Raw genomic sequence first — 13,250 nt, 5'->3', positions numbered from 1 at the left:
AACAAACCCAACTTCCTGACAGATTTGCCTTGGGGTGGTGATAGTTGGAAACGATTTGAAGGTTCAGAATAAAAAGCATTTTTGAAAAGGCAACTTAGCAAAACAAATCTTACAAAATGGCATACAATTTAAAAACATAATCATATCCTAAACACAATACAATATAATTTTTAAAAATCCATTTTGTTAAATGAATAAATAAAAAATAAATAATTTTAGAAGCTGAACTACATCTGCTTTCTTCACAGAGTCATTCCACTTCCAGAAAAGAGAAAGAAGAAGTGTAAAAAAAATGCCATATATTAGAAAGAAATTCATTGAGATAATGGAAAAAGCAATGGAAGATGGTAGAAAGATGACCCGAGAAGAAATTTTATTTACATATGATGGCATTGTATACCCTACAACTCTTTGTAGCTCAGAGGTCTTCAAAGCTCTAGAGTCTTTTGAAGCAAGGAGTGATGATATCATTTTAGCTGGGTATTGCAAATCTGGTGAGTTTTGTTTCTTTGAATATATATATAGCATTATATATATAGCATTCCATGATAAACTTGAATTGGAACTATTTTGAGAAGAATTACTAAATAATACAACTGAGTAGAATCTGCGTATAGGAGAGGAGACAAAGAAAAAATGAGAGAAAATGAATATCATTGCAATTATTTGAAAAAAAGAGAGGAAAGTTAATGGTTGCTAGATTAACAAAGTCTCATCTTTTAAATATCTGGGTTTTGGATTATTGTTCTCTCTCTCTCTCTCTTTCTCTCTCTCTCTCTCTCTGTGTGTACTGCACAATTTTGATAACACAGTGCTAAAATGTCCTACATTTTGTAGTGCCTTGTCCTCGTTTGTGGTTATGACATAAGGTCACCAAGTATATGTCCAGGTTAATCCTATGGGTGAAGAGTCAAACCTAGGCATCATTTTCAGTTAATGAAAATGTCCCCTTCATGAAATTTTCCTTCAGTCCCCAGATTTCTAGCACTGCTGAGAGAGAGACTTTGAAAGTTGTTTGTGTCTAGAACTAAGTTTGTTCACATTACTTTAGTCATTCTGCCCACCTCTTTTCTTGGGATGCCAGAAATGTTTTTCTAAGTGTCTAAGAGAAGTTTGGAGTTACAGTAATGCTAGAGATTTGTAGAGAGAAAAAATCATTTAGAGGAGCAGAATTCTTATTTGAGGGGCAATATGCTCATTTCCCTTTGCTCCTCACATTCCCACAGTTAAACTCATGACCTGAAGTTTTATGAAGGAGTGGGCTTCATTGTGTAAAGTCACCCAGCATCTTAGCATTTTATTGAATAACTGGTCAAGATTCCAGTCCATTTCATAAGGAGACCATGCCTGTGCACTTAATAGAGTGCTAAAAATAACAGCAAAGGTTTTGAAGATTGCATTAAGATTGAAAATTAGCCAACTGCTGAAGAAAATTATACTGTTGTTTCACAGATACAGACATAAATACAGAGACAAACAGTCACACAGAATGATGCTAGTTTGGTATGAATGTTATGTCAATAAAGTTGATTGATTTGAGCAAAACATATGTCTGAGTTAAATTTTCTCTTGTTATCTTTGCTTCATAACTTTGCCAATGGGCTACCACTTGGGGGAAAATATTATTTCTAACTCTCTGACTCTTTTCCAGGTACGAACTGGGTTGGTCAGATTGTTACAGATTTAGTAATAACCTCTGCAAAGAAACATGAACCTCACAAGCTGAATGAGGAACTACTACTGGCAGAATTTCCCTATCTGGAAATTGGAGATCCTGAAAAGTATGAGGTGATCACTTGCAATGTGTACAGAAACCTGAAGAATTTTCCAAACCTAATTGTTAATGGATGATTATACAGACTCTTGTAGTTCTCCTTGTTCTTTAATCTCTCCTTCTTCTTCCTTTCCACCTCCAGGTAATCTCCATCCTTGCCTGTGCTGAATAAGAAGGTGTTATATGTTTATAGGCTTGTAATTTTTCTCATGTTAAACATACATTATTCTATTGCCTTATTAGCTGTCATTTCTTCCAGGTTATCAGGTCAATAATAAAGCATGGTTGGCAGTTACTGACCCATTATGGGTACACCAACATTCTGCACGTTGAGAGAGCAGACATCAGCACCTACCCCACCCACAACTGTTGGTATTATTTCATAAGAATCCTAAATGTTATCCTAGAGCCTCATTCCCACTACCTTTTAAACTGGATCACCAATCGGTTTGAACCAATTCAAAAGACCCTGGTTCCCACTTAATCCAAATGACTCAAGTGATTCCGAGGGGGGTGGCCATGCTCTCAACCTACTTAACCTGCATCTTTTTGATGCTGATTTTTTTCTACTTCTTTTTCAATAAATCGATTCTGTGCAAGTGTGAACCACAAGCAGACTGGAATAGATTCAAATTTCCCCTTCAGGCTACTGGAACTGAATAATTTTGAATCGATTCATTCATGAATGGGAACCACAAGGGGATTATTAAGATGCCAGAAAATGACAAAAAAATGTGATCGGGGCAAGTGTAGTGTAAACCACGATCCAATGTTGAATCAATCCGTTGATTTGGATTGCACATCGATTTATCTGTAAGTGGGAATGAACCTTAGGGAGATTATCACATGCAGCTTTTAAAGTGTGATTCCCACGGGAAGGAAGTGGCTTTAGCCATGGTGATGGTGATGAAACAGTGCTGCCTTTGACCCATAGCTTCCCCATCCCCTGCCCTTTCAATTCACAGGGGAAACTCATGAAGGAAATGGTAATTGCACAATGCCCTGGGTGCAAAAAAACAACAACACCAGGAACAGGAAGAGAATGCAATGGGGGCAGCAGCCCCAGTTTTGCCAGTGAAAGAGAATGTGGTGATGGCTGCTGTAAAATCACTATGTTGCCTTTTTATTTTTCTGGCATGACAGCAGCAAGAAAGGGGTTGGTTTGAATAATCTCCTAGATTATAAAAATGAATTATTTTGAGGGCCTGATCCACCCATTGCTGTAGCATCACAGATAGCCAAAACTTGAGTCACATTCTGGTGTAAGAAGATTCTGATGACTGTATGATATTTGATAGCTAGAGATCAAGAACTAGAGATCTTTCTCTTGTCCCAATCTATTGTGAAGGCTTCAGAGTCTCAATGCTGTGACTCTCTTAATATCAGACTGTTTCATAGATGGGCCTATTCACTGCTGATGAGGAAAAGCCCACCTCTCTCTGTCTGGGTGGGGATTCTATAATTTTTCCCCCTTAGATCCTTTTGGAAACTTCTAGTACAAAGAACCAGAGAGCCAGTGTGGTGCAGTGGTTTGAGCATTGGACTAGGACACTGGGAAACCAGGCTTCGAACCTGGTTCGACCATGGAAAGCCGCTGGGTGACCCTGAGCAAGTCACAATTCCTCAACCTCACATTATGGCAATGGTGCATCTGGCATTGTGCTTTCTATTTCTCATCTGGGAGCTTCTGAGACCAAATAAAAAATTAAATTAAATTAAATATTTTTTTAAAAAATAAATAAATTGCAAGTCATTAACAAGGACCCACAAAGATAAGCTCCATGTTTTTATTTCTAAGTCACTTCTTTTCCATTTTTTTGTTTGTTTATTTTGTCTCTGAAAGAGGATGAAGGCCCATCCTTCCAGGAGAGTGATATTTACTCATCTCCGTGCTGATAAGCTTCCAAAATCAGTCTTCAAGAACAAAGCCAAAGTGAGTAATCTTTTTAATTTACTATAATCAGAGGATTGGCCAAACAAAAGCAAAGCCACTCAATCAGATGGATTTACTTTTACTATTTATTATTATATTTATTTATATCCTGCTTTTTCTGCATTTCTTAATCCATCAACTGTGAGTACTTTTCTTATATATTTCACTTTATGTCAAATATTTCCATACTTCTTGATATTAAAAAATACCCAGAGAAATCATATAAACATCAACAACAATAAAATGAATAAAACACAAAAAGCCATAATCAAGCAGTCAAATAGGAAGGATTTTCAGCAAGGAAACTTTAAATTAAAGGTACAGGGATCCTGAACACTCACAATAGGACACCGGAAAGGCTGGTGGGACAGCTCCAACCAAAGGGATGAGAAGAGAAAAGTGACCATTTGTCCACAAATTGAAACTGAGGGAACAGGTCAGAAAACCTTGGATTGCAATGATTTGACAATTCTGTTGATTTCCTTTCTATCAAAAATGAGGGAACATAAGATGCCAGTTCTAAATATAAGGTCTGGTATAAAACCAACTTGTATCTGACCTCTACAGTACATGCTTCCTAGGTCAGCTACCATTCACAGCCTGCTATCGTCAAGAACATGTGTGAGAACAGCATGGTCTGTGTAGTGTGCATGTGAGGAAAATATTCTGTAGGAAAAACACACACACACAAAGAGTCTTGCAGAAAAAGAAAACAACTGTTTTATGTGTAGGAAATGAATGAATTATGGCTATGTTTTCCATGCACCATCCCTCTCTTTGGAAAGTCATGACATATTTTTTCCCAAAATGAATGGGTCAGCCATTCAGAGAATTAATCCAAACTGTTAAATTAGATTGTGGCCCCCAGCAGCTATTATTCAGCATTAAGCAGCTAGGACAAGATGCAAAAACAACATGAGACAAAAAATTGCAGGCATTCTAGGGATTGCTGTGGCATGTGTGTGTGTGTGTGTGTGTGTGTGTATACATATTTGAGAGATTTTGATGAAAATTGAAAAAATAATTTTTTATTTTGTCCATACTTCTATTGTATTAGCTAACACAATTAAAATGAAATTAGGGGATCTCAAGATATTCCTAAATATTCCTAAAGGGCAGGTTGGGCCTGCCCTTTAAAATAGCTAAGTAGGTTGAATCTGCCCCTTACTCTTTATAACAATGGTTACGTCCAATTTGCATTGCATGGAAAATCCCTTAGTGCATGTTGTAGGTGATGATACTTCATGTGTGATTTATGTATCCTTGTCATATGCATTAATAATCCACATAGTTTACATAGTTTGCAAATATTCATTGTTGTTCCCACTATGTCTCTCCTATTCAGTCAACAAATGTCAGAAATGAAGGAATTATAGTGTAAAGAGAAATGGGGATTGTTATTATCTCCAAATCTTGCTGAATTCTACCTCCCAGCATTCCTCACCATGTCTAGTGTGGTTACGGTTGCTAGACATTGTAGTCCAGCAGTAATTCATAATGAATTAAATGTGGTTTATTTCCAATTAGGTGTGCATAAGAGTGCAGTAATAGAATGTAGTGCTTAGGAATTTGTTTAAATAAATGATAATATATTTTAGAAGCTGCAATACCATCCACTTTTATTCATAATTCTCTCATTTTTGCTTTTTTTTAAAAGATCCTGCTGCTGGTTCGGAATCCAAAAGATGTTGCTGCATCTTTTTTCCATTTTTCAAACACGTTTGCTCCATACCCACCACATGCAACATTTGGACCATTCTTTGAAGCTTTAATGAAAGGAGAATGTAGGATTTCAGTTTGTCTATTCATGCCAATTGAATAATGAATGTAAGGAATGAAAACACAGATACATATATGAGAAAACCACAGTGACTATGAGTTTTATCACATTACAAAAGTTAACCAACACAGCAATAGAGAAATGGCTTTCTGTTTACATCTCCACGTGCCCTTAAAGTATTTCTATTCTATTCACAAGGGTTGTTGTTGTTGTTGTTAAATGTCCTTGAGTCAAACCTTATACATGGTGGATGAAGTATCTCCAACACTTCCTGTCCTCCACTGCTCTGCTTAAATCCTATAAATGAAGGTACGTGACCTCCCTGATTGAGTCTTTCAGCCTGGCTTGCAGTCTTCCTATCTTTCTGCTGCCTTATACATTTCATAGTATTACAGTATTTTATTTAGTGAGTCATACCTTCTCATGATGTGGCCTCAGTTTCACCATCTTGGCTTCCAGGGAGAGTTCAGCTTGATCTCTTCTAGGATCAATTTGTTTGTCTTTTTGGTTGTCCATGATATCCTCTGCACTCCTCTCCAGCACTACATCTCAAATGAGTTGTTTCCTTTTTATTGTTTCATTCTGTTTCTCTCCATTGGTTATTACAGTAGTTTTCTTTACCCTTGCACACTAGTTCATCATTCTGGTTTTGTTCCTATCTTCCTTCTCTTTTGCTTCCTCTTTCCCCCCTTCTCTTCTTTGTAAGAGAAATGGTTGTAGAAGCATGCCTTTTTCTCATGGTAGAAAAATCTGTGTAGTCGAAGGCTTTCATGGCTGGCATCCATCGTTTTTTTGTGGGTTTTTCAGGCTATGTGGCCATGTTCTAGAAGAATTTATTCCTGACGTTTCACTAGCATCTGTGGCTGGCTTGCCACAGATACATATATTGTGTGAACCTGGGAAGGCAGGAGAATGCTTGCCTGGATACATATACTGTGTGAACCTGGGAAGGCAGGAGTGGTTTGCATGTGTATTGTTCTGTTGCAAATGGCAGGCCTCACTAGAAAAATCTGTTTGGCATAAACTTTATGATCATCTGCCTCTGGAGGAAGGAAGAAGCACTATGATGATGTCACGGAGAGAGGGTAAAAAGAAAGGCGCTGCTCTATTGCTGCATCTTGGCTTACTTTTGCAATGTGATAAGGCACTCATTCACTCTCATCTAGTGAACAGATATGAGAAATGAAGGGATTGTACAACAAGCAAGGGTGAAAATTGTTATGCTCTCCAAATGTTGTTGATTTTCATCTCCCAGCATTTCTCACCATTCGCTATCAGGGTTGGAGCTTCTAGGAATTGCAGTCATCCAATATCTGGAGAGCTAGAATATCCCTACACCCTGTTTGTTTGTTTTTAAAATTATTTCATTTGGTTAGTGTGTACCTCTCCCACGGCCCATCAGGGAAGAAGAACTGAGAATATCTAGAAATACAAACTCTTATCCAGCAGGTACTCAGAGATGTCCACAGATTCTGATATTTGTTCACTATAACAGAGAAGAGCAACTTTGCTCACATGAAACACTCCTCTTGACAAAGAAACACCTAGAAAATGCAGGAATGGTGTTACAAATGTTAACTCTAGGTTACGCATTTGTAATTGCAGTTGCGATTTCCAGTCAACCCATGCAAACCAGTATTTTCTTTAAAATGGTCTTATTTGCTGCCTCAGCAGCTACACACCTCATTCACATGCCCACTTGATGGTCTTGCATTCAACATTCTAAATGTGTTTTTGATCAGCCCAGACTTAATATCTTTCTGGAGAGGCAAGTATCTCTGCATTCCTAATTTTGATACTCAAATATAACCAATTGTTGCCTGTCTCAGTCAGTTAATAGAGTGTGCCCTTGTTATCCACTGGAGTTTGGTTCCAGGATCCCCCATGGATAACAAAATCTGTGGATGTTCAAGTCCCATTAAATATAATGGAAAAGGAAAATTGTGTCTCTAAATATAAAATAGAAAATCAAGGTTTGTTATTTGGAATATATACTTTTTAAAAATATTTTCAAGCCATGGATTCTTGAATCTGTGGATAAAAAAACTGTGGATAAGGAGGGTTGGCAGTACTATTACATTTCATTACCTCTTGGACATCAAACTACAAAGCACACACACACACACACACACAATTTAGTTACATAATTGTTCTGCTGTGTAGAACTGTATATATCAAAATTCTAGTTCGACATTATGAAAAATGTTACCTTCAATTAATAATAACCACTAATAAAAAGAAAACCCATTGCAGTCTGGGAGCTGGGGATGTTTAGCCTGGAGAAGAGAAGGTTAAGGGGTGATATTTTATGCTTTCAGTTCTTCATATGTTATTGGCATGACATATGAAGCTCTATTTAAATACTTGAAAGGATGTCATATTGAGGAGGGAACAAGCTTGTTTTCATCTGCTCCAGAGACTAGGACTTGGAGCAATGGATGCAAGCTACAGGAGAAGAGATTCCATCTCAACATTAGGAGGAACTTCCTGACAGTAAGGGCTGTTCGACAGTGGAACAAACTCCCTCGGAGTGTAGTGGAGTCTCCTTCCTTGGAGGTTGTTAAGCAGAGGCTGGATGGCCATCTGTCAGGGATGCTTTGATTTAGGTTCCCTGCATGGCAGAGGGTTGGACTGGATGGCCCATCCAAGGGGGAAGTTGAGAGGTCTTTCGACCTGGGTCTGAGGCGTGGGGTGCTGCTGGTTTAGGTACTGGGTAGCCCCTTTGGGCTAGGCTGGTGTGGCTGCTGGGAACCCTGCGGGCATGGGATGGCAGATGGAAACTGGTCTCCCCCCCCACAAAGTGACTTGGGATACACAGTGATTAAGCAGGACTTTAAAATAAAATGTTGTCTCTGATTACTGTTGCATGATTTCTGATTTCCACTAGTGCCTTGGGGATCCTATATTGACTATCTTTGTGTGTGGAACAAGTACATTGATGAAGAAATTGTCATGCCAATAACATATGAAGAACTGAAAGAGGTATGATCAATACTCTTAAGATTCTTTAAGATTTCCCACATTGCTTCCTCACTGCAACCATGTAAGGAAAATTAAACTAAGAGGTAGTGATGAGCTCAAAGTTAGCCAGTGAGCTTCAGAGATGAGTAAAAATTAAGTTTATCCTAATAATTAAACACTGCCTACTCTGAAAATGTATATTTTAAAAAAGCTTTCCTGACAATTGCTGAAACAGTAACATCCCCTAAAAAGCAATGAAAATTTTGCTTGCTTTTATGTGTACCTTCTGTTTTGTAGCTTTTGCAGCAGCTTTGGATCAGGAAAGGAGATGAAAGCATAAAATTGCAACAGAGGGGAAATGATAGCACCATTTCATGTCAAACAACCGTAAAGATCATTTGTGGTGCTAGAGGAGAACAATGTGGACTGCCAAAAAAAGACAGATATATGGGTCCAAATGTGTATCAAGCCTCAACTTTCCCTAAAGCCTGAGCAGATGGACAGAAAAACCAAGCCAATCCTGGTTTTCCCCAAACCAATTGGAAACTCCATTGTCCGCATGGCCCTCTCCAATGGAGGGCAGAACACCACACCATGCATCATCAAGCTGCATCTCTTCACATTTTCCCCCACCTCTCTCCCATGTATGCACACCATCACATAACACACAAACCAAGACTGGAATTACCTTCCTATTCCTGTCCAGCTGCCATCCCATTGGATGACCAGTCACCCAATCGCACAAGCGATAAACTATCCATAGAGTGCATCAGTGTGCACAGTGACACATTGACAAAACACAATCATGGAGGCCCCCCATACATGCCCCCTTCCCCCCTTCCTCCCATGCCTCTCTGTTGGAGTGTCTGCTTTGTGTATGTTTTAATTACATATATTGCATTATTGTTGACCTGCCATGTTTGTCATACTTTCACATCCTGGGGTGTGGAACCGGTTGATGGGTTGATGGTGCAATTGTCCACTCATGCACCTGCATGGTCAAACAAAAAAAAATGTATGATGAGCAATTACTCTGGTGGCTGCATCCCATTTGACCCAGGGCGCATGCCTCAGACTGCGTCTGTACACTGCCTCTACTTTCCCACATTCCTACACTCACACCATGCTGTTTATATGCATGGGTGATGATGCACATTTTCTGCATTAAGGCAGAGTATCAGAGCTTTTTTTTGCTCCATTTTTAGCCCTGGAGTCTGGCTTCCTATCAGTTCCCAGCTGGTTTCATTTTGTATGTTGTCTGGACAAGTAGGCTTCAAGTTGGTTTGAAACTGCTTTATTTAGCTGGTATGGACAACCCACTAGAAACCAAAATGACTAAACTGAAGCTATAGTAGTTTGGTCATATCATGAAACAACATGCCCCATGATGTTTTACAATAATTCTTTGTGAAGTTACTAGAAAAAGAGTCAGAGTACATTACAAGCGGACAGACTCAGTCAAAGAAGCCACAGCTGCCATTAGTTTACAGAACTTAAAAAGGCTGTTAAGAAGGGGAAAAAGCATCCAGGAGGTATTTCATTCACAGGACCACCACAATTTGAAGCTGACTTAAAAATGGTTAACAACAACAAAGGGGCTTCATCCAATCTGACATGGATTTTTTGAGCAGGGAGGATTCATGTTTTAAGCTACTATATTGGCCTAGCTCTCTATTATGTTCTGGAAATTTGTCTACTAAGGCTTTGCTCAGTGCCAATATATACATTGTACTACAGTTTTAGGCAGTACTGCAGGCCATTGCTAGCAAACAAAGGCCGGTTACAGACCGGCGTTTTAGTGCGTGACGAGCACGCACTAGGGTTACAAAAGGGCAGTGCTTCCGCACCGCCCTAACCCTAGTGCGTGCTCGTCACGCACTAAACAGCAGTGGCCCTTCCATATGGCCGCCGCCGTGAGGACGTCACGGCCGCGCCGCCTCTAGATGGGGCGGCACGGACGTGACGTCCTCAATCCGCGGCAGGGCGCCTAGGGCACCCTTTCCGCAGACCAGGAAGGAGCTCCGTTTCGGAGCTCCTTCCTGGTCCGTGGCGCCGCTTTGCTTCGCTGGGCGCAGCCTTCAGATGACTGCGCCCAGCGAAGCAAGGGAGAAAGGGGGCAAGCGGCCCCTTTCTCCCCCTCCCCGCCGCCGCGGGGTGTCCTTGGGGCTTGAAGCCCCAAGGACACCTCTTTTCAGGCTGCGGGGAAGCGCCGTTTTTCTGCTTCCCCGCAGCCTGAAAAGCGGCGGATTGGGGCCTCAGCGGCTGCCGGTGTAGCCACTGAAGCCCCGATACTCCGGGGAAAGGGGCAGGTCCAGACCGGTGTAGCCGCTGAAGCCCCGATACTCCGGGGAAAGGGGCAGGTCCAGACCGCCCCAAATGGGCGGTCTATAACCCGCCAAAGAAACAATCTCAAAGTAAAGCTCATGAAAATGCACTATCAATGCAGATTACACAAATGAAAGAAAAATCCAGTGTATTTCTAATTCTAATTCCAAAACAACCAATATTTCTTTGTTGGATACATGAGTTTACAAGAACCAGAGCTTTATTCACCATATAAATGTGCACTGATAAGACCAGTTGCTTTGTTTTTTCCTTACAGAACACAGCTTTAGGAGCTAAAAAAATAGCTAAATTCTTTGAACTGAACCTAAGTGAGGAAGACATTCAGGGTGTTGCAGAAAGGAGCACATTCAAGACTATGAAAGACCATTCTAAAAAAACCCATGGAGAATTTGGTGATGTTCTTTTCCGTAAAGGTATCGTTTTCTTTTAATATATATGTATTAATAGTTTTCAAAATAAACACATACTGTACATACATAGAGTTTGACATAAATATACACAAAAACAGGAAACATAAACAGTAACAACATATATTATATAACCTATAACCCTCCTCCAATTAAAAGACTCCCTTCCTTTCTCTAATTGCCACTTAACCATATGTTCTAGTCTCTTCTACTCTTTAAGTAGAATAAAATGTCATCAAAAAAGAATGATCTGTGCACAATACTTTTTTTTTTACTTCTCTAGAAAACAATGGGAAGCCAACTATGCAAAGTGATATACAAATTCTGTGATAAAGGTTGGGTGATTATATGTATTTTACATCATGGCAATTGGCAATACAACATCCTGCAATCTTCTCTTCACCGATGTTAGGGATGTTATCACTCATTTTCACTTGCCAATTTACTGGCAGTGATTGGGATACTTGCCTACAAAAGGAGACATTTATTTATCACCTATATCCAGTCACATTTCAGACCTCCTGTATACATTTACCTGCAAAAGCAAATATGTGGCTTCTATATCAGAAATGGAAAATCTTGGATACTTATATCCATGGTATTTATATATACAGTGCAAATCTGTATATGTGTCTGCTTTCAGGTACCGTGAGTGACTGGAAGACACTTTTTAGTCAAGAGAACAACCAGGAAATGGACATGGCATTTAAAGAGCGTTTGGCAGGAACCAAAGTGGGAGAAATGATCAAGTATGATATTTACTGCAAGGCATGAAGCCTCAGGAAGAGATACTTTCTTGGAGTGAATTGAAAAAAGATCTCATTTTGTCTCAATAGGAAACAAATATTTGGCTACAAAAGAGATCCAGCTTTCTAGAATAAAATTTCAATCAGTTCAATTTTGTCTTTATTTCTTAGATTAGATGTGACATTGAGCCAGAATACTGAGGAAACCATTATTTCTTATTCTTAGGTACCATGCTGATATGGACAGTGGCATCATTAGTCTTGGTGTCGGTAACTCATGGTGGCACCTCCCATTTACCTTCTCCTGTATTAGACCACACACAAACCTTAGTAATGTTTTTGTACTAAGGTTACTCATAAATCATAATTCTTATATATCACTGGCAATAGTATGGCATGAACAACTAGCTAAATTAAAATTATACCTTTAAATTACAATACCATACACACAGCCTAAATCTATTTACATTTACATAGTTTTGTGTGGCTAAAGTGAAATTTTTTTTGGAAAACAACAGAATTAAAAATAAAATCATTTAAGAAGTACATCAAAATTATATTTATTTTAATGTTAAACTTTACCATTACATGAGATACATTGCTGGATTAGGTTTGATTATTACATAATCAATAATGGCCCAAATAATGTAAAATATACTCATAAATGAAATAATGGTGGGGGTGTTTGCCTTCCAGTTGTTTTTGACTTATGGTGATCCTAAGGCAAACTGATCAAAGGGCTTTCTTGGGAAGTTTCATCAGAGGAGATTTGTCATGGCCATTCTCTGAGAACAAGAGAGAGTGACATGCCCAGAAATATTTCCCCAAAAATAAACAAACAGCAACAAATACACAAGCATTTCACCAATAGTGAGAATCTCAACTAAATCTCAACTGTCCTTTCTGGCCTTCAAAGCTGTTAACTTGTGAGTCACTTCATTTAAATCAATGCCTTTTGCCAAATCACTTTCAACTGATAATACTGCAAGATCAGACAGCGTTTTCTATTATGTTCAGCTGGCTGGATACTGAAGAACCCAAATAAGTAGCCGGCAAGGAGCAGCTTCAGGCTGCCTTAGGCAGCCTCAGAGTGGCTTCCAAAGAAATTAGAGGCATGGGTCATCTGCGTGCCATACCCCTGAAGTGATCCAAAGTTGCTCTTTTTTGGCCTGTCTGTTTCGGGCCAGAGTTTCTTTTTGTTTTCCTTTTGGAAAATGAATACACCATGTACACACCCCACACACCCTTATACCAGTTCTTTCCCTTCTGTTTAGAGGTATTGTATGTTTAAGGTCTTGAGACC

The 13,250-nt window shown here is 39.3% G+C and overlaps 1 protein-coding gene across 1 annotated transcript; it reads left to right on the top strand.

Moving 5' to 3' along the window:
* Positions 1-270: 270 nt before the first annotated feature.
* LOC121929373 (sulfotransferase 6B1-like) lies at positions 271-12,099 on the top strand. The gene is made up of 7 exons (XM_042464905.1): positions 271-494; positions 1,652-1,788; positions 3,618-3,707; positions 5,365-5,491; positions 8,375-8,469; positions 11,051-11,207; positions 11,845-12,099. The coding sequence occupies exons 1-7, from the start codon at positions 293-295 to the stop codon at positions 11,973-11,975; spliced, it is 939 nt and encodes a 312-aa protein (XP_042320839.1). The 5' UTR covers positions 271-292; the 3' UTR covers positions 11,976-12,099.
* Positions 12,100-13,250: the final 1,151 nt, after the last annotated feature.

Source organism: Sceloporus undulatus, chromosome 1 (genome assembly GCF_019175285.1).
Source record: "Sceloporus undulatus isolate JIND9_A2432 ecotype Alabama chromosome 1, SceUnd_v1.1, whole genome shotgun sequence".
In the NCBI taxonomy this organism is placed as follows: Eukaryota; Metazoa; Chordata; class Lepidosauria; order Squamata; family Phrynosomatidae; genus Sceloporus; species Sceloporus undulatus.
The sequence above is the reverse complement of the archived record's forward strand: the minus strand, read 5'-3'. Positions and strand labels throughout refer to the sequence as shown.